This window comes from Tricharina praecox (assembly GCF_024521635.1).
Source record: "Tricharina praecox strain CBS 144465 chromosome Unknown BZA05scaffold_3, whole genome shotgun sequence".
Taxonomy (NCBI): Eukaryota; Fungi; Ascomycota; class Pezizomycetes; order Pezizales; family Pyronemataceae; genus Tricharina; species Tricharina praecox.
Genome location: NW_026250405.1, coordinates 845,186 through 868,094, shown reverse-complemented (window position 1 = coordinate 868,094; position 22,909 = coordinate 845,186). Strand labels below are relative to the sequence as shown.

General features: G+C 53.9%; 5 protein-coding genes across 5 annotated transcripts; 1 reads left to right on the top strand and 4 right to left on the bottom strand.

The window, feature by feature from the left end:
* Positions 1-562: 562 nt before the first annotated feature.
* Positions 563-1,332, bottom strand: BZA05DRAFT_386994 (uncharacterized protein). The gene is made up of 2 exons (XM_051482530.1): positions 1,124-1,332; positions 563-1,054 (listed from the first exon to the last, which is right to left on the bottom strand). The coding sequence occupies exons 1-2, from the start codon at positions 1,178-1,180 to the stop codon at positions 638-640; spliced, it is 474 nt and encodes a 157-aa protein (XP_051342982.1). The 5' UTR covers positions 1,181-1,332; the 3' UTR covers positions 563-637.
* A 1,476-nt stretch (positions 1,333-2,808) lies between these two features.
* On the bottom strand, positions 2,809-6,437 carry BZA05DRAFT_386992 (uncharacterized protein). Its single transcript, XM_051482529.1, has 6 exons — positions 6,159-6,437; positions 5,919-6,023; positions 5,612-5,857; positions 5,414-5,554; positions 5,034-5,355; positions 2,809-4,948 (listed from the first exon to the last, which is right to left on the bottom strand). The coding sequence occupies exons 1-6, from the start codon at positions 6,180-6,182 to the stop codon at positions 3,105-3,107; spliced, it is 2,682 nt and encodes an 893-aa protein (XP_051342981.1). The 5' UTR covers positions 6,183-6,437; the 3' UTR covers positions 2,809-3,104.
* A 2,194-nt stretch (positions 6,438-8,631) lies between these two features.
* BZA05DRAFT_164111 (mitochondrial carrier domain-containing protein) lies at positions 8,632-11,619 on the top strand. Its single transcript, XM_051479117.1, has 5 exons — positions 8,632-8,676; positions 9,073-10,376; positions 10,441-10,583; positions 10,639-11,263; positions 11,320-11,619. Exons 2-5 carry the CDS (start codon positions 9,132-9,134, stop codon positions 11,401-11,403), a joined length of 2,097 nt encoding a protein of 698 aa, XP_051342980.1. The 5' UTR covers positions 8,632-8,676; positions 9,073-9,131; the 3' UTR covers positions 11,404-11,619.
* Positions 11,620-12,381: 762 nt separating this feature from the next.
* BZA05DRAFT_386989 (uncharacterized protein) lies at positions 12,382-13,219 on the bottom strand. Its single transcript, XM_051482528.1, has 4 exons — positions 13,131-13,219; positions 13,042-13,069; positions 12,947-12,981; positions 12,382-12,890 (listed from the first exon to the last, which is right to left on the bottom strand). The coding sequence occupies exons 1-4, from the start codon at positions 13,170-13,172 to the stop codon at positions 12,501-12,503; spliced, it is 495 nt and encodes a 164-aa protein (XP_051342979.1). The 5' UTR covers positions 13,173-13,219; the 3' UTR covers positions 12,382-12,500.
* Positions 13,220-15,284: 2,065 nt separating this feature from the next.
* BZA05DRAFT_331921 (DHS-like NAD/FAD-binding domain-containing protein) lies at positions 15,285-16,373 on the bottom strand (the record flags this gene model as incomplete). Its single annotated transcript, XM_051480612.1, has 1 exon — positions 15,285-16,373. One exon carries the CDS (start codon positions 16,371-16,373, stop codon positions 15,285-15,287), a length of 1,089 nt encoding a protein of 362 aa, XP_051342978.1.
* Between the last annotated feature and the right edge of the window lie 6,536 nt (positions 16,374-22,909).

The following is a 22,909-nucleotide window of genomic DNA, read 5'->3' as shown; positions in this document are numbered from 1 at the left end:
CGGGGCCTATGGCCTGCGGGGAGTATGCGGCTTGGAATCTTGGAATCTTGGAAATAGAACTTTGGCTGGCAACTGGGAAGTCTTCCGCTGGAAGTTATATCCCGGTTCTACTGCTGTGACTTGCTAGATATGTGGTGATGGTTAAAGGCTGGGGCTTTATGATTCGACACTCAGGAACAACGATCCAGTTGGAAGGACTCGTGGAGGTGATTTCACTGGAGCGATCGAGTTGGAGCGATCGAGCTGGGGGTTCGGGTCCAGGAACCACAGGTACTCTAGTAATAAGAGAGAGAGAAAGAAGACCAAATTTAGACCCGCTACCGCACCGAATATTCCAAGCACCCACCACTACCGGTTCTCCGAACGGCTAGTGGGTTATTCACCAGAAACTTCAAACACATTCGTTCCCAGACATTCCTGCCACAGCTGTTCACCCAGATCTACCTACATTGTTGGAGATGATACTCCCGAGTGATGGTATGTGAATCATTCAATAAAATCATCTTCCACCGCGCTATATACAGGCTCCCTAAAGGTTCCCATACACGAATTACTTAGATTAAGCCGATTAAGCCGATTAAGCCGATTAAACACGAACACCTCATACCCCATACATACACGGCGCAACCCGCAGTCTCTACACACAAATCTCCTCCTCATCCGCGAGCTCACAAACGACATGATCCCCCGCCGCCTGCAGAACAACCTGTCCAGTCGCACACCCACTCCCCAGTTTCTGCACCATCTCCCCCACCAAAGCCGTACACACACCCACAGCCGGCGTGCCCACTCCCAAAAAGAACTCACACGTCTGCTTCGCGGCGGGCAGATCTGTTGTTTCAGCGGTGGCAGCGCAGTAAACATGCCCCACAGAAGCGCTGTAGACGATCTGCGCCACCGTGCTGCACACGCCGACCTGTGCAGCTAGCTCCTCGAGCAAACGCTCGCACTTCCGCGACTCGTTGTTGCCGATTCCCAGGAGAAGCTCGGATACCGACTTGGCCGCGGGCGCGGCGAGGCGCGGGTAGGATGTGCGGCGGGTGAGGGGGGAAGGCTGGTAAAGGGTTAGTTGTGTGGTCTGGTGGTGGGATGGGGAGGGGGAGGGGGGACGAGGGGGGCGTACGATGGCTAGGACGCTGCTAAGCAGCAGGGACAGTGGGAGGAGGGTGGTGAAGTACATGGTTGGCGGTTACTGTGGGTGGGCGGGCGAGAGTGCTGCGGTAGGTAATGAGTGTGAGTGTGAGGAAACTGCTCGGTGATGCTGATGATGCTGCATCGGCGGCGGTGCGAGGGGAGGTTTATATTATAACCCCCTTTCGGTCCTCCTCCTCATCCTCCTCCCGCTCCTCCTCCTTCTACTCCTCCTCCTTCTACTCCTCCTCCGCCCCCAAAAGTCGTCCCCAGAGCTCGTCCCCAGATTTCGTTCCCAGTATTGTCCGGAAGTAGAATCTCCAGATTCGGGCCTGCCTAACTTGCGCAGCATCCCGACCCCGACCCCGATCCGACCCCGAGGACCGTAGCGAGGGACGCCCAGAGTACACCCAGAGTACACATAGGGAGCGAAGGTAGCGAAGGCATCAGGGGAAGTCAACTGCTACCTCTCGGCTCGCAATCTTCACCGTCGTCTTCCTTGTGCAAGCCATGTGGTAGACAGTTCACCGTCCCGGCCCCTAGTTCCTGCATCAAGGCTACACGACACAGTTCCAGCCTGAAGGCCACCGGAAATTGGCGACGCGAGAGAGAGAGAAGAGACCGAAAGAGTGCGGGGGGGCCGGCCGACTGCAGGTCAGCCCTACACCGGCGCTCCGCTGCACTGCACTAGCTATACCGAGGCCTTTCGCCAAAAAGAAAGTAAGATTAGATATGCATACTTGGGTACGAACAGCGGATTCGCCCTGGATGGATGGATGGATGGATGGATGGATGGATGGATGGGTAGATGGCAATTATCCGGTCGCCTGCTCCCAGATGCTTGATTAAGCTTAAGTCTGGTGCCCAGGAGCCAGTAGAGTAGGTAGCCCAGCGATGCCGATGGTCAGTGCCGGAGTATCATATACAGACCGGAGTCGCTATGTACCTGCTGAGAGAACGAGTATCGGTAGCTGGGTAGCTGGGTAGGTACGAGGGTACAAAGGTACCGACCGGAGTTCCGGGACCGAGTGAGACGAGTGACTCCATGCCCCATACTCAGGAGTTGCTATGATAGAAGGAAAGAAGGAAGGAATGTGTGAGGAGAAGAACAATGGGAGTGACCCCAGCCAGTGCAGGCAACAGCCCGAAAATCCCATGGGCTGGGCTGGGGCTGGTGGGCTGATCTGATGGCCCGGGCTGGCGCTGATGGGCTGGCAGCCCAGCCCGGGCTATCAGTTGGGCTGGGCGGGCTTGATCCTAGAGTTGGTAGGGTAGCTCTACGACAACAGATTGGAAAAACGTTGGTCAACGAAGAGTAGCAGTGAGACGCCATAAAAATTCACTCGCGCTCGGGCTGGTGGGCTGCTCAAAGCCGGGCTGCCCTGACCAGCCCAGCCCGGGCTGGGCTACACGCGCCGGGCTGCGGGCTGGCTTTGATTGGGCTGGGCTGTTGCTTGCACTGACCCCAGCTCCTCAACCTCAGCGCTCTCCTTGACACCTCCTCCAACGCCTCGCCTTCTCTCCGCCTGACTCTTCCCGTTCCCCCAACTCCCACTCCGACACCTTCCTCAGCCTCAGGAGTAGAATCCCAGACTGGATGTCGAGCTCTACATTACCCGAGTGACCCCTAGTGTTCAGGCTCTCGAGATATGTTCGCACATCTCCACATCTCCCCAGTGGTAGTAAAACATAACCATCTATACCGTACGTAATATACACACAGCCACCGAGCCATTGTCAGGGCGCGCAAGCCCGCCCGATATCTTTTCCCTCTCCTCCAGCTATCCTCCGGGGGATCTTCGCGGCAAGTAAGTATCATATCAAAAGTAAAAAAAACTTGAAGAACGGAAAAACAGAAAAATGGGGAAAAACGAATATTTCCAACACCCATACCATGCCAAAGAAAAAAAAAACACAAGCTCGATCGATCAAAGCTGCAAGGCGAGAGAAAAAAGCAGACATCGCAAGCAAAATCACTCCTCACTCCTCTCGCCCTGTTCGCCCCGGTCTACACCCTTGCCCTTATCCTGCCTCGACGTCGCCTCAGGCGCTGGCTCCTCATTCTCCGTCTCTGTGGGTCTCGGAACCTCGACCAGTTCTCCATCCTCCTCGGCCTCCCTCCTGGCCTCGCCCGTCAACAGCCCCTCGACCACACCTCTCGCCTCGCCACCCCACTCCTGCTCACGCCGCAAAACCTCGCTCTGCAAACTCCTTAGAGCGCCCTCCTGAGCCGGTAGCGGGAACATGCTGCCCTCGCCGAAGAGATTGAGTCTCTCGCCCGTCTCTGCGAACGAAGCAGGCGTAGGGACCGAGAAGACAGACTGCCTAGCAGTGTCTTCGAGGCTCTGAGCCGCCTCGCGCATGCGCCGAACCGCGTCATTAATTGCGTCCAGCTGCTGCACGAGTGCTTCGGGAACCGCGTTGTTGGTGGGCGGGGATGAGGGCGGGGCGCTGGCGGCGGGTATTGTGTTGGTGGTGATTGTGGTGGTTGTGGTGGATACAGCGGGGGCGCTAGCCGTTCTGGAATGCATCGTGGGTCGATTGCTGCTACCGCCTAGCTCAACGTCTTCGTATGAGGCTTCACTGGTGGGGGTGTGAAGCGCGTGGTAGCTCCTCATGCTCTCCTGGTAAGTCCTTGCTCCGCGGCGCGCCGCAAGGACACCCGAGGGGTCTGTGGGCGGCCGTTGCTGTTGTGCGGCAGGTATTGGGTCGGACCCGCCCATTCCGATAACGGTGAGCGGAACCACAGACCAGCCCGGTGGAAGGACCATTCCATGTGGTAGGCCAACTCGCGGAAGGAAGGGGTTGAAGGGGGGATTATAAGGCGTGTTTGGATTTGGTGTTGGTAGGAAATTGGCAGGTGGCACCGCAAAGTTTGGCCCATTGCCAGTATTTGGGTTCGCAGTGGTAGGATTGGCAGGAATGTTGGCGGCGGGAGTAGTTCCCGTCTCTGGCCCAACCGGTGCAGCTGGATCCGCCGATGCAGGAGTAGGTTGAGTATTCGTCGGACGCTCACGTTCTTGCACCCTAGTATGCTGACGTTGTAGGACCCTAGCACGCTCACGTTCTATCATCTGCTGATTCAAATGAATCTGCTCCTGGAGGGCACGAATCGTTTGAGCATCGCCGGCTTGCGTCTGATCGCCAGTCGGAACCGGAGTTTGCGGCTGTTGCTGATCACGCTGTGGGAATTGAGCACCTGGTTGTGGAGCCTGTGGTGGTTGCTGCTGGGGTTGCTGGGGCTGATTTGCTTGGTTCTGCTGGGCTCTCATCAGATCGCCCAACATGCCCGCACCCATCCCGATCTGTAAACCGCCGAATCCCCACTGTGCTTGAAATTGGAGTCCGTTTCCTTGTGCCATTGCAGCTGCGGGGTTATTACGGGCGTTGGCGTTGGCATTTACATTCTCATCCAACACGGGCCGACGGCAGGTAGGGCACCGCTGCTGACGCTCCAGCCAACTCCGAAGACATGCGAAATGCAGGATGTGACCGCAAGGGAGCTTTTTCGGCCGGTGTCGTTGATCCTGCGTTCCTGTCCCTCTACCGCCGTTCCCGGGCACTCCTTCATCTGACCAGGGGCGCATCTCTTCGCGGCAGATAATACATACGCCTTCGCCGCCAAGCTCGTCGCTAGTAGCGTCCGGATACCGTGAGTCCATGTGTGCCGTAGCGCGCCTGTACCTAATGAAGTCGCGGATACGGGTGATGAACGAACGCAGGGTAAGGTACACATCTCGGATGATGTGCAGCGGCAGACCGTACCATGTAAGGACAATAGAGAAAAAGGAGAGGTAAGTGAGGAGTTTGAGGAAATCTATCACTTTGGTTAGTCAAGGTCTCCGGAGGTGCATCACCGGGAAGCACTCGTGATGGATGCACCGCAAAGGAATATGGCATACCCGTGCAGAGTTCGGCGTAGAAGACCCAAGTTCCCTTCTCCTCCCACCCACCAACATCCAGTTCCTCGTCTTCATCTTCCTCTTCTTCCTCATCATCGCCTTCAATCGCCTCGACCTCTTCTCCGGCCGCACGTCTCCGCTCGTTCTCCTCTCGTTCAGTTTGCCGTCGCTGCCTCGTTGCCGCACGTTCGATAGCTCTCGCCTCCTTTCTTCGTGTTGCCTCCTTGTACAGGATGTACTTCTCCACCAGGCTGATGATATATCGCGAGAGGATTCCGGTGGAGGTGATTAGGAGGATGGCAAATTCGAATGCGAACATCACCTTGGGTGGAGATTAGCCAGGTCCCTAGAGATGCAACGCACTGATTGGGCCGTACTACCATCATGTTTGGCTTCCCCTTCTCCAACACGGCGGTGATGGCATGCCAAACCATTCCACCACAGGCAACACACAGTAGTAACAAGCTGCTCGCGAGACGTGCATGGAATAATATCGGACGATCCGGTGGTTGTTGTTCCATCTGCGAGTCCGTTCATTAGCATTTCGGGGGTGCACGCGGAACAAGCGGAAAACCCACGAATTCAACCCTTCCACTGCCAATCCAGCTGAAGCACTTGACAAACAGCAGGACTCCAAACATCACGATGAACCGAACATCGAACTCATCGCGGAAGATGGTCATGGCAAGACATGTCTCCGTCACTGCGTACCACGCCTTCTCGTAGATCTGCTCCACCTCCACCGTACGCAACGGACCGTAGAATAGTAGTTGGAGGCCATGGCCAAAGATGATGGAGAGGAGGATCAATATATTGGTCAGGACCTGACTCGAGTTAGCTGGTGCCGCGCCCGACGGGAAGAGGAGGAGGGGTAGACCGGCATACCATCAAGCACGCATTGGACTGAGCGAGGTAGACGCATGCCGAATAGAAATTGGCGCGCTGATTGAAAGCCGACAGTACCACTCCTATCGCGACCACGGAGCTAGCCTGCAGAGGATCTGGGTGTCAGCCAAAGCCAAGTTATGGCGGGGTGGCCCAAAAGATAATCCTGAGGCCAAGAAGCTCGGAGAAGCTCAAGCTCAGGTGTATGCACGTATGGGAGGAGAGTAGGAGCAAACGTACGGCGCCGTACACGGCGAGACGCATGGTGAAGAGAACGATATCCTTCTTGCCGTATCCTGACGTCAAGGAAAACAGAAGCTGCGCACACACGTGGAGGACCGATCTCGAAAAGGGTTGCGGATAGTGGTGGCTTTGGGGATGCCGACAAATGATGTCGGTTGGGGCGTCAAGCTTGAAGACAGATTGTCCTGTCGCGCCACATCCGATGTGTCACGTGATGTGATTAGATGACGTCGCAACTCTAGTTCGGGCTCTCAATGACCCCGAACCCGATGGCCGCCTCCCACCAACAAACAACGCACCCGCCCGCCAGCTCGCCCGCCCGCCAGCCCGCTTTAAAAAATGTTAACACATTGTTAGGTACCGGATTCCATGATTTTTCAATTGCGACTCAGGAATTGAACTCTTGTATGTAGTGAATGAATCTAGGGAAGATAGCTATCCGAGCTTGAAACTCGGAGGCCCGGCGTGAATAGCTTCGTCGAAGTCTGCTAAGAGCCCTCTCCGTTCTCACATTCACAAGACAACTGCGAGTGTCATCTAAAAGACTGCGTAGGACCGGTCTTTTTGGTGCCTCGAACTATTTGCTGATCGCATACCTACGGCAGTTGCACGTGGGTGTTCCATAAAATGTGACACTTGATCTGAGCATGGGTTGACTAGGTACTCTAGTTGATGGATGTCACCATACCTAGTGACAGGTCTGACTGGAGCAGCTGCTCGCGACGAAAGCAAGACCAGAAGGCAGAGATATGTACAAACAGAAAGGGTTGTCTCTGCGCTTAAATCGGTTGCCTCATATCGCGACGAGTGAGCGAGAGTGCGTGCTAGGGAGGAGGAATGGCAGGCAGAAGTCTCTCCGTCTGACTTTGCCTTGTGATGTCAGACAGGCGGCAAGTACCTCCGAGCGGACTTGAATCGCCGACCATTCCGCTAGATAGGAGAACTACCGGTACTCCACCGGGACCTTACTTGATCGGTTCTGCGTGTCACATCGATGAGCAATCCGAATGTTGTTCCCCGACTGCGTCTTCCCCCACACAATGTCCACGACCAGCAGCGGAAGTAAACACCTTGAACTTTGCCGCTGTGGACTCTCGGAATCCCTCTGCATGCCATGCGCATCTCTGGTTCGGCGGGAGTCGCGCCGCAATGGAGGATTGAGCCTAAAAGCAAAAGGAAACAATTATTATCGATGGCGTCAGCTGCAGACTGCAGTTGCGGCGGGGTGAGCCAGGGCCGGGCGACACATCCACATCTCTGCTGAGAAAAGTTCGATCGTCACACGGCCCTGAAATCTGGATTGGAGGAAAGCTTCGTCGTGGCGAAGGTCGAAAGTACTCCTCCGGCGAGTGGACTTTGATGCCCGCCCTTGGGGGCCATAGGATAGGTACATGCCTGGTACCTACCGCAGACCCACCGAGTCGTCATCCACATAAGTACTTACACACATACCCATACAAGTACGGAACATTCGACTGCCGAAGGAGTCTTTGCTTTTTGGCGGATTAACTGCATCATAACTAGTGTTAACAGGTTATCTATGTGCTCTAGTATTTATCAAGTAAGTAGAAACTATAGGTGCCTTAGTCCCCGTGTGCCTACTAAATAGCTGAGCATGGACCTATCGGTCTCGAGAAATGCGGGGAGATGTTGACACTTCGCCGTGACTAGCCCTATTTTTCGTTCGTTTGGAGCACATAGAAGTCCGGCATGTGCGTGCTGCGCATTCTATGCTTCTCGAATAGAAACAGCTACCTGAGCCCGTCTCCTGGTTGCTGGAATGTGCATGCTATCTATCGTGCTGGGATGGTCATGCCTTAAGATACATAGGCTATTTGGAACGAGATCTCGACAGATCCCGTGTGACGAACAGCGACCTTCTGCGATGACGGACTTGTGTACGACCTTGGAGTGTATTTCCCGACTTGATCTTGCGGAGATTCATCGGGCATCTCGGGGAAGGCTCAAGAAGTGTAGAGGTGTGGAGGTTATTGGCTTCGAGCGCACCGTACAAACGGACGGCACATATCGCCATCTCTCTTCCTGTCCTATGGAGGGCCCATACACGAGTATGGAGTTGCTCCTACGGCAGGACCGCCTATACTTGGTGCCTGCTTTTGGTGATCTTGTGGTTGTCCTGCAGGTGGATGCAGGAGTTCCCGACAGAACTTTTTTTTTTCTGGTGTGTGTTGTGCTCTACGGTGGCGCGCCTAGCTGGGACCCTTACGCTTTTTTTTTTGATAGAACTTCCAGCCAAAAAAAACTTCCATCTTGAACTCCAGAAGTCCCACCTGGCCTTTCGCCTTTATACTTCTTCCTCTCTCTCTCCCACTTCGTCTCTTCACGCTCCTGTCGCTAGCAGTTGACTTCGCTTTCGCACATCACATTCGCACTCCCTACGTACGCTAAGTCCTAAACAGACCCTGCCTTGGACCCTTTGCTGCCATCAAGGTTCCCTCGTGCCCGTTCCTCGTCCCGCTGTCCGTCAACAACACACACGATCAGATTAGCCTTGGTAAGTGCCGCCTTCACCGCACGATTCCCCGCACGAACCGCAGATCAAATGTCCGACAAGACTGTCAACTGCAAATTGTCCATTCACAGGGGCAGCCGTCTCCTTCTCCCGAAAGTGCCCCGCCGAGGCCATGCGGACCGGAAGAGAAACGACCGCCCCTCGCAATTAGCGCAGAATAGCCCCCCTCCCTTCCCCTCCATCCCCCTCTTGTCAAATACCTATCATGGTTCCTGACGAGTGACTCTTCCCGCTGCTGCTTCCTTTTCCCGGACTCCTTCTTCTCCCCCAAATTGCATTCCTGCAGCCTCTCCTCTCCCGCCTGTCACGCTTCTTCCCTTGGGAATCTTGAGCAAACTTTCCAACATCAGTGGTACTGACTCATACCCGCTCCTCCAGTCTGTAGTTGCATAGCTTTCATCCTCTCTTAAACCGAATATACCTACCGAACGCCCGTCATGGCTACCGTTACGGAAGCGGTCAAGGAGTCCCTCCTCGGCAGCGAGCATCCCGTTCTCTTGTCGGAAGAGACTAAGCGATTGTTCGATCGCTATGCTACACACAATGCCCCATCGGGAGAGAGGGTGATGACCAAAGACGACTTCATTGGTGCAATTGCCCCGTCGAAAGCCAACTACCACAAGATCCAACGCGAGCAGTACGGGGTGCTCTTCGATGTCGCCGATCGACGAAAGGAGGGTTACCTTTCCCTTAAGGAGTGGGCCGCGTTTGAGTTCCTGTTGGTGAAGCCCGATGCCGAATACCAGATTGCGTTCCGGTTGTTTGATGTCGAGGGCAAGGGGGTTGTCAAGTTTGATGACTTTGTGGAGCTGTACAAGAAGTACAAGGGAGAGGATACCATCCCATTCAACTGGGACAGCGACTGGGCGGCACTTTACATGGGCGGCAAGAACAGCCGACACGAGCTCACGTATCCGCAGTTCTCGCAGATGATGCGGGCTCTCCAGGGCGAGAAAGTCCGACAGGCGTTTCGCCGGTTCGATAAGCAAGGCTCTGGCTTTGTTGAGCCGGAGGAGTTCCAGCGCATCATCTTGGAGACGTCGGGCCACAAGCTCTCCGACCACGTTTTGGAGAACCTTCACACGCTGAGCAACATCGGAACTGGCTCGAAGATCAGTTACTCCAACGTCCGCGCGTTCCAGAATGTCATCCGGGAGATGGATATGATCGACACCATCGTCAGAAGCGCAACCACCAAGTCCAGCGACGGCAAGATTACCAAGAGTGATTTCCTGAACGAGGCTGCTAGGATCACCCGATTCTCTCACTTCACTCCCATGGAGGCCGACATCCTTTTCCATTTCGCTGGACTTGATAGCATCACGGACCGTCTTTCGTGGAAGGAGTTTAGCCGTGTGCTTGATCCACTCTGGAGGGATCCCCACATGACCGTTCACATACCTTCTACTAGTGCCATGCCCTCTGTCTCTTCCATCAGTCATGGCGAGGGCTTCCTCGGACAGGCTCTTGAGTCTGCTTACAATTTCGGATTGGGCGCCATTGCCGGTGCGTTCGGTGCCACTGTGGTGTATCCGATCGATCTTGTCAAGACTCGCATGCAGAACCAGAGAAGCAAAGTTGTCGGAGAGATGATGTACAAGAACTCGCTGGATTGCGCCAAGAAGGTGGTCCGCAACGAGGGATTCCGTGGCCTTTACAGCGGTCTAGGGCCTCAGTTGATTGTAAGACTCCCATGACTCGAATGCGAAAAGAAGAAAACGACAGCTTGCTGATATCGTCGTATAGGGTGTTGCTCCCGAAAAAGCGATCAAGCTCACAGTCAACGACATGGTGAGAAACAGGGCAACCGACAAGGACGGAAACATCACATTTGGTTGGGAGATGATTGCCGGTGGTGCTGCTGGCGGTTGTCAGGTTGTGTTCACCAAGTAAGCTTTCTTCCAAACCGCACATTGAAAATCACGCACTAACGCATCCACACAGCCCTCTCGAGATCGTCAAAATCCGTCTCCAGATCCAAGGAGAAGTCGCAAAGACGGTGGAGGGCGTTCCCCGTCGATCAGCTCTATGGATTGTTCAGAACCTCGGATTGGTCGGTCTCTACAAGGGTGCCAGCGCATGTCTCCTCCGCGACGTGCCATTTTCGGCAATCTACTTCCCCGCGTATGCCCATCTCAAGAAGGATTGGTTCGGCGAGTCGCCGACTAAGAGCTTGGGGCTTTTCCAGCTTCTCTCGGCCGGTGCGATTGCAGGAATGCCCGCTGCCTACCTTACCACCCCTTGCGACGTGATCAAAACTCGACTGCAGGTCGAAGCCCGCAAGGGCCAGACCAGTTACCGTGGCTTGGTTCACTGCGCAACTACCGTTTGGAGGGAAGAAGGATTCAAGGCATTCTTCAAGGGCGGTCCCGCGCGTATCATGCGTAGTTCCCCGCAATTTGGATGTACTCTTGCTGCATACGAGCTTCTCAAGACCACCGTGCCATTCCCCGGAAAGGCTGTGGACCAGGATTCCATGACCGGAGCGTCCAAGCCCTCGATACGACCCATCGAGGACCACAGTCCCCTGAGTGTACTTCGCAGCAGAAACGCCATGAAGATCCTCCTGGTATGATACTTCCTCCCGTCGTTGCACGAACTAGTTGATGTTAACAAATATCGCAGGACTTGGACCACAGCTTTGGCCGCGTCAAGATGCCTCAGACCAAAGAAACATGGGAGGGCCTGCCCGGCGCAAGGAGGGCATAATCAACCGTGACAGAACCACAGCAACAAAACATACACACAACACACACACTCTCTCTCTTTACTTGGGGTTTCTTCCTTTCTCTGTTCGGGAGTTTTTATTTTCGTGGTTTCTTCCCAGCGTTTTCCTTTTTTCTCCTTCTTTTTTGTGCGTCGGTCTGGGTTTGGTTCTGTATGGTTTAGCTGGATTGTTCGTTAGGGGGGCTTTATATCCTGCTGCAATGTGTGTGGGACCGTGGGTGTCGGTCGATGAAGCCTGTGGTGGTGGGGGCAAAGTTGTGGTTTGATTTTTTGATTTCTTTTGTTTTTTGCATTTGATGTGTGCTGGTCTGGGCGATGGTATAGAGGTTGGTTAGACGGCTGTGTAGCAGACGGGAGCAAACAAAGGCGGCGGCGGCTAGATGGTTGGTTGTGAGCGGATCGGTTTCTTCCACCTAGAAGAGTTCAGCGGGGCCGTGTAGAAGTAGTATGTAGTTTGTCATCATCATTGTACGAATAGCAGTGCAGTTTGAAATCTTCCCTCTACCTAGCAGTTGAATCTCCACTGTAATTATTAAAAAAAAAGTACGGACGCACAGCTTGGGAGTTGGAAGTTGGAAGTTGGAAGTTGTAAATTTTAGTACTATTCCTGCATCTTCCTTCCTTCCTTCCCGTCTTCACCTGAACAATCGCACCTAGGTAGGTAGTCGAAACTTCGGCACTTTCTCCAGCGAAGCTTCGCTACTCTATGTGAAGCCGAGCAAGCTAGGCGTAACTACTGACGAGCCGGATTGCTAAGCATACAGGGCTTGGAGATAATAGGATAGTGGTAGTGGTGGGATGGCTGGGAGGATGGATGGATCGCGGAAAGAAAGGTAGATACGTAGTTGCTTACTCCTGGCTTCAGGAAGACTCGTGTAGGTAGTTGGTCTATCGGTAAGAAGGTTCAGAGAGAATTGGCCATAGGGTGTGTATCATACTAGAAATCTTCACCTACGGGAGTGGACGGTGGTTGAGTGATGCACGTGTAATCACTCGGAATACAACAAATTTCATGGATATCGACACCAAAACAAAATTCCAGTCTCGAGCCTCGGTAAGTACACATCATCCCAATATGCCTAAACAACCTGACTGATCTTATACTCGACCTGGACGCCGCTATCTGTGACGACAAACCTGCCACCGGCGACAAAGACGCAATTTTCGAGGTACTTGTACTTCTCACTGCCGGTGATGAATTTGGGTGTCGCAAAGACGTCTCCGAAATCCACCGTCTTTGCGTCGGGCGCGCCACTCAGGATCTTGGTGATCCCCTCGGTGACGTTGATGATCCCGTTGTACACGTACGTCAGGTGCTCGCCGTCGTCCGTCTTGATCACCGTGCGTACGTCCAGACGCATGTGCTTGCCGTCGGGATCGGCGTGGATCCAGTCGCCGCCCATCACGATGCTGGCGTTGAACGAGGGCGAGACGCCCGGTTCCGACTTGATCGTTGCGCTCGGGACATTCTGGACGGGTCAGAATTGTTGAGTAGAGAGAGGAGGAGGAGCAGGAGGGGGCTTACGACGAAGATTTGCGAACCACCACTGCTGAGCGGGCCTACAGCGGGGTGTTAGCGTGGCCACCGCTGATCGTGATAGTTAGCTCCGAGAGACGAACCGATCGGAATACCGGGGTCAATCGATGCCTGTCAAGAAGAGCAACAATTAGCGCCGCACCACGTTCCCTCCGATGCGGACATAACATACCAGGCAAGTAGCGAAAGGCTTGAGGGAAGGGAATCCGGACATTGTTGCGTGTTTTTTGGTTTGTTTGATGGAGATGTGGAGTGGGGATGGGTGGAGTTTATATGGCCCCGGCATAAATGGCTGACGGAGTGTGGGGTATTTGTAAACAACCGCGGAAACCTCCGAGGCCGACGGTCTAACCGACTCCACGCGGGTATCTGTCGGGATCGTACATTAGAACAAGAAGTAGGCATCGATTAGGGAAGATTTTGCCGAGTGCGGTCATACCTGTCGATACCGATGGGCTCCCACGATCACCTCATCAATGCGCTAGATTCAACGCCATCTCAGGCTTCAGCCTTGCCTTGCTGACCTGCGTATCTAGGCATCTCCTCCAGCGATCATCTCACTGTCTCCGAACCAAATCATCACCATTGGCATAAGCGGCCGCCTGAGCTATCAGGTGGGGTGACAAGTGCCGATTTTTCCTTACCACCTTTCCATATTTATGAATAATGCGTCGACAATGCGCCTGCGGGGTCAGCCGTGTTGAATACCTCGATACCCCATCTATGGAGTCCTCGAAGAGCACGATGAGAAGTGCTGACATGCGGATGACTTTAATCTCGCTGCGGTCAGCAACTGAAGTTCTGGTATGAGAAGTTATTCTCTAGAGCAGTATGTAGGACTCGCCCTCTCCGCCTGTTAATCCGAAGACTCGTGATCGGGGAATGGCTACCTATCTGCGAGGCATTCCCCACAGCCTTGCGGAACAGTCACCAGTGACCTGTCTCCGGAGGGCCAGCATTACGTTTATTTTGCTGTGTCGATGCCCTCCAGGCTCTGACATAAGTGTCAGATTACGGCGTGCAGAGCACATGAAGGATCTCTCCTCATGTCCGCTGTAAGGCGCTGACAATGGTGATGTTTCAAGAAGCACTGTTTGAAGGAGTCAAAGACTTGGTCATGCGAACTGTACCCGGTGGAGGAGATGTGCTCTGATGTCTGGTCTCGCCGGCCGGTCTATCTCCCAATTGCAGACATATTCTGTATATATAGAAGGGAACCGGGCCCGGAGAAGAAGAAGCAAGATACAAAACAGTTACATCTTCCTACCTAAATGTTCTCCTATCGATCTCAGTATATTTGACAATAAGTTCATCCGCCGCATCCAAACCCATCGATGCAAGCAGATAGATCCATTTGCTATAAAGTGAGCCTTCTTTCCGCTTCTTACTTCCAACGAGAAGCAGGTTTATTCCCTAGTATACCTAGTCCAGTCCAGTCCGTCCGGATATATGGACGGGACTGGACTACTTACATCTAGTCCGTCTAGAGGCTTCGTCTAGACGGACTGGTCTGCCGGTGGGTTCGGACGGGATGGACTGCAGTCGACTGCTAAGCAAGTATGAATTATCAAAGCGCAGAATGCTATGCAGCGGGAAAAATTGAGAGCGTCGAGAAGACTCATGCTGATTGTTACCGGTATTTGAGGCATCTCTATGGGCGAATTACCTACTTAGACATAGCATGAGCGCGAAATGAAGTAAAAATATTTGCACCTACAAGCGGGATAAGTGCTGAAATATTGGGCAATTTCTGGACTGCAGTCGACTGTATGTAGTCCGACCCGTCCAGCAAAATAGCGGATGGGACGGACTACCTATTTTTAGGCCGTCCTACAAAAGCTGTGGACGGGACTAGACTGACCCCATCCAGTCCGTCCGGACTGCAGTCTGCGCCGGACTATGTAGAACACTTGAACCACGGAGGGCCAGCCTTCATATATTTACACCCACCCCTCTGCAACATCATTCACATCATGTCAATTCTTTCGATCAAGGCCCAACACCTATCGGTAAGCCGCCGGGTCTTTGCTATATGTTGCTCTCCCGATATCGCTCTACCATTTGGATTCTGGGCTAATTTGCGTCCGCTCCATGTGTCGAGCAGTAATGCGACACCGAGCCGAATTCCGAGAGCTGCGTATAACTAACATCCGAGGACTTGCCGATAGGTATCAGCCTTGATCAAAAGATCCGCCAGCTTTGTCCTTCTTTGATATACCGGTCTTTTTTTCCTTTTTTATGTACTACAACAATCTCGATATGTATTCGTCCTCCTTCTAAATTATGTATGCACAATACCTGCTGTAGATATGTCCCAAGGACATCCTCACCCTCCCACCCCCGTCCAGCTGGCCGCCAGATACGGCTGTTCCTTCGCCGGCTCCGACTTCCCACCAAACGCCTCCACGACGCCCGCCAAGACCCCAGCCGCGTCCACCTCAAGCCTTACCCTCTCTCCAGCAGCTCTCTTTTGTCCAAAGAACGCATCTTCACCCCTCACACCGCCGATATTCACCACCGCCACCCCCTTCCCCGCCCTCTCCGCATCCCTGACTAACCTCCACGCCGAATACGTAGCCAGACTACTCCCAACAACCAACACCGCATCCGCCTCCTCCACCAGGCGTTCCGCCGCCACCTTAACCTCTGGGTCCACACTCTCCCCAAAGAAGGTAACACACGGTTTGACCACCGCCTTCACGCCGTCACCACCGGCCTCCATCCCCCCATCCTGATCCACCCTGACCGTCCTTCCTCTATCCTCTGCAAGACATACGGGACACGGCGGATACCTGAACTGTGTATAATCCGCGCTGGGGAGGTCGACATCTCCATCGGCGTTCATGCGCAGCTTCTCGCCGCCGCCGTCTTGCAGTATCCCCGCCCACAGCGGATTCAACCTTTCCAGCTCGGCCTGCCACACATCCCTCTTGATGGCGGTCTTACAAGCCAGACACGCGACCGCGCGCAGGAACCCGTGCAGCTCTAGCACGCCACCATCGACGCCGTGAAGGCTATCAACGTTCTGCGTGACCACGCCGCACAGTGCGCCGTGGGCGCGCAGCTGGTAGACGGCGCGGTGCGCGGCGTTGGGGCGCGCGGCGGCGGTCGCCGGCCAGCCGACGAAGCTGCGCGCCCAGTAGCGCTGTCGTGAGGCGTGCTGGCTGGCGAATTCGTGGAAGAAGATGGGCCGGTAGTGTTGGTTGAGGCGGTAGGTGCCGGAAGTCCCCCGGTAGTCCCGCAGCCCGCTGGCGACGGAGATCCCGGCGCCGCTGATCAGTGCGGTTTTGCGGTGCGATGGGTGCGAGAGGAAGGCGTGGAGTACGGCGATCGCGGCGGGGAGCGAGGTCGCGTGCGCGGGGTAGAGCGTCGGAGGAGGGAACGGCGCCGTGTATGGGATTCGTGGGAGGACCATGGTTGCGCAGCAGCTATGAGCCGGCGGAGGCGGTAACTATATGAGTTGGGTAGTGGCGCGGATACGTCATCCCGCAGACGATCTGCTGGTAGTTACATAGAGTTCACAGCTTAAGCGAGCAAATTTCAATGGTGGTGGACAATCCGATCACTGAAATAGGCTACCTATGCTGGCATTCATCACCAGCTTCCCGAATCCGTACAACAACATCCACAATGTCCAGCGGTTGCAACTTCCTCACCCCACAAGTATTGTTTGCCGTTGCAGCTCTTGTTGGCGAATGGGCAGCTCCTATTTACGACGAACCTCCGCCGCACACCCCTGTATCGAGCGGTTCCGAGTACGTGGAAGAGCTTCTATCCTGCGGCGATGACGAACGGATTCTCGACGTCTTCCGCATGCCTCTAGCCACATTTCTCGCTCTCCGCGACTGGTGTATGGAGCACGGCCACCTGCAACCGACGCGGCACATGTCCGTCGAAGAGCAGCTCGCAATCTTTCTCAAAATCGTCGGCGAGAACGCGTCCAACCGTGCGGCACAGAAACAGTTTCGACGGAGCGGCGACACCGTCAGCCGCGCCTTCAAAAAGGTTCTCGACGCGATGGCGGCGCTTTACTCGGCTGTTGTCAAGCAGCCAGCTGCTGCTGCTGCAGCCGCCGCAAGCCAGCCTACTCCTACGACCACTCCTCCACGTATCCGTAACGATCCGGAAATTTTTCCGTACTTCAAAGATTGCCTTGGTGTAGCAGCAGCACCAGCAGACGGTAGTACCCATAATCATGCCGATGTACACGTGCCGGACGGAAGACATGAAGTACGATATCGAAACCGAAACCGCAAAGGAGACCTCGTTGGCCAGAACGTTGTTGGAATGTGTATCTTTGACGAATTGTTCTGCCATGTTTTGCCTGATGGTTGGGAAGGATCGGTACACGATGATGATCGAGAGCTTCAAGCTGCTTTGGGTGGTGGTGACCTTGTGGTACTGCCTGGAAGCTACTATCTAATAAATGCTGGCCACGGCTTGAGGCCGGGCTTTCTCCCACCCTACCGAAGTGTCCGTTATCATCATCAACCACAACAAAACCCACCACAGAACAAGGAGGAGCTGTTCAACCTCCGTCATGCGCAATTACGGAGCGGTGTCGAACCCATCTTTGAAATCTTGAAGCGGCGGTTCCGCATCCTTCTCGCTCCTGCTGAGTATCCCCACGCCACTCGGGTCAAGCTGGTCTTTGCCCTTACCGCTCTGCACAATTTCATTCGAAAAAACAACGATGCGAGTGAGCTGGATAGATGGAGGGGAACTGGGGTGGAAGTAGAAGTACACGATGGAGATGGAAACAGTTCACGGGAAGAAAGTATAGAAATAGATGCAGAAACGGATACGGGTGTAGAGGAGGAAAGTGAAGCGGTACAGGGGAACGGAGGAAGACATATGGCGGAATTGAGGGATCAAATCGCAGAGGATATGTGGCGAGATTACACGGACGTGCGAAGAGGAGATGAAGCTGACGGGCAGGCGGTATGAGGGTCCCGAGAAAGTGGTTAGGTAGAGGGGTGGTGTAGTTCTGTCGTGTCGCTGTGCGCTGTTTGGCTGGTACGAATGGCCGCCTATCGTGTGTGTGTGTGTATGCATGCGTGTATCCTGTACTAGTAAACTCATGGATACGTGGGGAAATGGAACATCTTTACCTCTCCGCAGGCAACTCAAGTGTGGACTCGAGTGAGATGTGTGCGGGGGCTTATAGCTTATAGCTTATAGCAACAGCTTTGGAACTTTTTCATAGCTCAGAATGCTTCTTTTGAGGGGATGGGCCGAGGTCGGAGCCCTCAGGCCCTTGGGACACGGCCGCTGCATGTATCCTCAATTACGGGCCGCCGGAAGTTTGAGAAAACCGGTTGATTCTCCAAATGCTGAGATTCAACTGTGTAGATACGAGTCGAACCCCTCAGACATCCGTATCAAACTATCATGCGATGTGTGCTCCGGTTGTACGTACGTATAGAGGACGTGATACGTCCGTGGGATCAATCGACTATCTAGGTACGACACTGCGTGCCGTGTTGTAGCCGTTCTCCCCAGTATTCCGATATACCCGCTGAAGCGACCCCCAGAAGATGCCGTATTCCTACCCCTACCGTAGCTGGACGGCACATACCCAGCGTTGATGGACACGATGGGATCGACGCTCACGTCCGTCACTCGGGGGGCGTATTGCACCGAAAGAAGCGCAGCAGAAGGCACAGCTGCACCGTTCGTCTGCGAAAAACGCCTCGGATCTGATCTGGAAGCGATCCTTGCCCACTCCCACGTCTTTTTCCAAGCCGCTTGAAGCTATCCGCGAGTGATACTTTATGATTCTACCCGCTCACCGGGAAACTGAAACTGAAACTGAAACCTGCTCCATTCATTCGGGAACGTCCTTGGGCGAGAACTTACCGATAAGCATCTTGTGAAGGAATGATCCACGTTCACCTCGGCCCGGATGGAAGGGAGGCATGTCTGTAATCTGGACCCGTCGCTCCGGAAACGCGAGTCCGCGACGACCGGACGGGCGGCCGGTCGGCTCCATGATGGAATGAAGTGTAATCTGGGAAGCTTGGAATTAGAGGAGAGATGTCTAGTTCCTCGGTGGGAGTAATCTAGTCGGTAGCAGTATGAGAAGTGGGTTTTGATAGGTAGAGATGGCTACTTAAAGAGTCGTGTGTAGAGTACATACCGACTCGTAATTGTCACTCGGCCTGCTCCAGGAGTGCTTTCTGGGTCGTTTCCTAAAGGAGTTACGGCCTGATCTTTTCGGGCAAGCGTCTTCCCATCTCATCGAGACGGCACCAAGGACAATGGCGACTCACACATACCATTCTCACACGGGGGACCACCCGGCACCCCGACCCGAGTGAGTGAGTATCTTCAACTCCCATTACCACCACAACACAACTCAGCAACCAAAATTGGTACAACTGACACCAGTCATCACTTTCAAGCTTATTCTGGCCTCGACGCACTATCAGTCTACTTCTGTCTCAGTGTACTTTGCTACCAGATGACTCCTGACAGTCTGGCGAGCCTGCCACTGCTCGTCAACACGACCGATAACTAATTCGACGTCCGCAGGCCTAGACGAACACTACCTATATGTGACCGCACTCGGGAAATATATGTCATCAAGACTTGCAAGTATCGCACGCGCGTGGCGTTGTCTAGCACCCTTAGGAGACCTGTGCTTCCGGCCCAGAACTAAAGATCACAGGCAAGAGCTGGCAGTCGACAAGTTGCTTGATTCATTGGTCAGAGATCGCCGACATCCGCCAGAATCTACTGAATCTACAGGAAGCCACCCTTTCCCATCAGGTACCATGCGAACAAAGCCCATGCACATACATCGGCGGGAGGTCTTCCACTCTGTGTCTGGAATTCTCGAGGTTAAAACATCTCAGCCTTTCTGTTCCCCTCAGCGAGCCACGCCGGCACTCTCATCCAATTCATCCAAGAAACGCGGGGCACATCTCTCACGACTTGCACATGCAAACAAAGTTGCGACAGTTTTTGGATTGGATGCATACCTGCGTTGTTTCAGAAGCAGTTGGTTCAGAGGGCTGGTGGTGGTGCTTGGACGTCGAATCTCTGAGGGAAACGCGTACGGCAGGTCAGATGTCGGATTCCAGTGCGTCGGTATACCTTCCGGATCCAAGGCGGAAGCTGTGAAGGTTGGTGTGTGCTCCTGTATCCCGATGTCGGGGTCTGTGTGCTGCGCAGTACCAGTACATACGGCCCGGACTCCGGAAAATCGAGCACGGAAGGACGATCTGATCTGCAATATTTGTACCTACCTATGTACATACATTCGATCGTAGTCTGGCCGAAAATAGCCTCTAGTTAGATGGTTACCGGTCAGCAAGTGGTTCCGAGCAAGTGGATAACGAAGGAAAGGCCAATATTGTCTCAGGTACTTCTTCTTCTCGTGTATTTCCCCGTTTCCTGCTGTCTCAGACCGACTCGGGGGCAGCCCAGCGATACATACCTACATGTGTCGCTGCTAGCTCGCCTCGGGTGTTGGATACTCTATTTTCAAACTGAAACCCATCTATCTACATACCCCGTTCGTATGTAGATTGTACATTTTCACCTGCCGGAATCAACGGTGGTTCGCGATTGCCATTCGGCTTGGTATGTATAGCACCTATGTTAACCACAACCGGGCGTCAAACTGACAACTGAAATGTGGGGTCTCGATACAGACATGTCAGATCATTTTCTTCTCAAGACACTCCCGGCAAATGGTACGTACATGTTGTTCGCAAGCACTGTGCGACGGTGGCGAGGTAAGTGTCAACTCCAGTGCGGTGAAGCTTTCGGCAGATCTGCATCTAACTACAGTAGATACTACTATAACTAATGCTGGTTATAATCTGGTGAAGCGTCGCAAGTCCTTCGCACCACCTGGAGCGGTAGGTATGTACCTACTTCTTCGTGAAATGCCATTGCTTACCGTACCTTTCGAGCAGGTCCTATGCTGCGACTGGGCCGCCACCGATGGTATACACACATGCTGAGTGTACGCACTCTATTTACACTACATATGTACATGTGAAGAGTCGGTATTCCGTTACGGGAGGTCGGAATAAGCCCGGAAGCGAGCTACAGGCCAGCAGATGAAGTGAGCTTGGCATTATTTCTTCGAAACCCCCATGCCGCATAACACAGCATCCCAGGAAAACCCTTTGGAGTCAATGGACGAGAGCTGGCAGCTGCCGCGTTGGGGAAGGTCGACTTAAATCCGTGCATTGCCATCCCCAGTGAAAGCTCAAGGGTATGTCTATCTGGCAGTTGGATTCGGGTTGAGGCAATAAATGGACCTTGAAAGGTGACATCGCGGCTGCAAGCTGCAACCATCTACCGCGCCGCACCGGCGCCACGGCGGTTTCCTCATTGGTGTGTGCACTCTGTAGCCGCTCGGGAGAGGAAACGTTCGCGATTGTGCCTACCGTTGGAGAATAGGCAACGGGCATCGATATACGAAGCGCAGCCTGCAATGCAAAGGCACGCTGTTACATAAGATGGCTATCTCGGCAGGAAGCTGCCTGGTTACTTGGGGTGAGTGTTTACATGCGCAATCCGGCGGATGGACTTTCTCGTCCCATTTCGAAGACACGAAATGCTACAATGCTGCTGTGGCGTGTGGTTTGCTGGACGGCTCGGTCTCGTTCACGATCGGTCCGCGCTTGTTTCGAGGTCTGTGAGACGGTGACTCTGCGTTAGTTACCGCTGGCAGTGAAGTGGATACCCCATATCGCTTCAACCTCGCAATCGATCGCTTTGCCTGTTTTTCCCTGGGATCTGGACTTTCTCAACTGAGCTGATGGCCGACGGGCCACTTTAGCCACGCGCCACACACCACAAAGCTACAAAGCTACAAAGCTACAAAAATTCACAACGTCCACCGGGAACTGTATATGTACCACTCCATATCACGGAGCTGTGCACTACACGTTACCGGTATGCTACATACTCCATCTCTCCTTAGCTGATATGTGGTGGCTAAATCTGCAATTGAGACCTAGGTACGCTAGCAATTGCCGCTAACGAACCTTATTCGACGGATCCTCCCTAAGCGCAAAACCTCCCCTCTGGGTATATAGTTAGCGGTGTTTACAGATGGGAGTAGGACGGTCCGATGGCTCCAAGAGTCCAAGGCCGCCACATTTCTTCCCTCTCAGCTCGAGCGGTTTTCGCTTTAGCCCCCAGCTTGTCGTGGAAATACGAGGCCTTCTGGTCGATTTTAGCCACAGATGAAGGAAACCTAGGAAACCAACCACACTCTACTACTAATACATAGTACTCTCCAGCTGATATTACCGGGATCGGTCCGGTGCAACCATCCTGAGATGTCTCGAAGTATGTAGGTAGTTTTATGCGGCCAATAGGCATCCATCACACCATGAATTCCACCACTCAATAGCAAAATTTATATACCGGCCACAACCTCCATGGTTGGAACTTCGTCCCGCCCTTTGCACCGCACATGTGTGCGTCCTGCCTGCAAATTGGCATATAATCCGTGGACACTGGACACTTGCCCCTCTGTCTTGCTTTCTTAGCTTGCCAACGCCCGGGAGATGTGCGTTCGTCTCCCCATGGATTCAATCCAGGAGGTCGCAATGCTGGCTAGCACTGGCATATATGCACTTATGTATGTATTATGCATAGGGGGATCCTTGGGGGATCACTACGTCGTTCCCCGTCCTGGCCCCCAAACCGAGGCTTGTCGACTGGTGCGACAAAGGAGTACATGAAATCCCCCCGCATTGGTGTTGCAAACCTATGGGTAGCCCAGTGCACGTAGACAGGCAGATCCCCTCGCACCGGTGTGGTGGTTTCTACGATATGTACCAGAGGAAGCAGCTGCATCTCGGACTAAACTCCAGAAAACCTCCTCTGAGGGAGGGCCATGTATGGGGGCGACATACAGAGTAAGAGAACCAGGTTCATAGCTCTTGGCCACACTCCTTATGCAATCCGCGCACCCATCTA

Coding starts and splice junctions, on each gene's coding strand:
- BZA05DRAFT_164111 (XM_051479117.1), top strand. CDS start 9,132: ATGGCTACCGTTACGGAAGCGGTCAAGGAGTCCCTCCTCGGCAGCGAG. Junction 10,377..10,440: donor GTCTAGGGCCTCAGTTGATT/GTAAGACTCCCA, acceptor ATCGTCGTATAG/GGTGTTGCTCCCGAAAAAGC. Junction 11,264..11,319: donor ACGCCATGAAGATCCTCCTG/GTATGATACTTC, acceptor CAAATATCGCAG/GACTTGGACCACAGCTTTGG.
- BZA05DRAFT_386994 (XM_051482530.1), bottom strand. CDS start 1,180: ATGTACTTCACCACCCTCCTCCCACTGTCCCTGCTGCTTAGCAGCGTC. Junction 1,055..1,123: donor TTAGCAGCGTCCTAGCCATC/GTACGCCCCCCT, acceptor ACCCTTTACCAG/CCTTCCCCCCTCACCCGCCG.
- BZA05DRAFT_386989 (XM_051482528.1), bottom strand. CDS start 13,172: ATGTCCGGATTCCCTTCCCTCAAGCCTTTCGCTACTTGCCTG. Junction 12,982..13,041: donor TGACCCCGGTATTCCGATCG/GTTCGTCTCTCG, acceptor ACCCCGCTGTAG/GCCCGCTCAGCAGTGGTGGT. Junction 12,891..12,946: donor GTGGTTCGCAAATCTTCGTC/GTAAGCCCCCTC, acceptor TGACCCGTCCAG/AATGTCCCGAGCGCAACGAT.
- BZA05DRAFT_386992 (XM_051482529.1), bottom strand. CDS start 6,182: ATGCGTCTCGCCGTGTACGGCGCC. Junction 6,024..6,158: donor GTCTCGCCGTGTACGGCGCC/GTACGTTTGCTC, acceptor GATCCTCTGCAG/GCTAGCTCCGTGGTCGCGAT. Junction 5,555..5,611: donor GCAGTGGAAGGGTTGAATTC/GTGGGTTTTCCG, acceptor ACGGACTCGCAG/ATGGAACAACAACCACCGGA.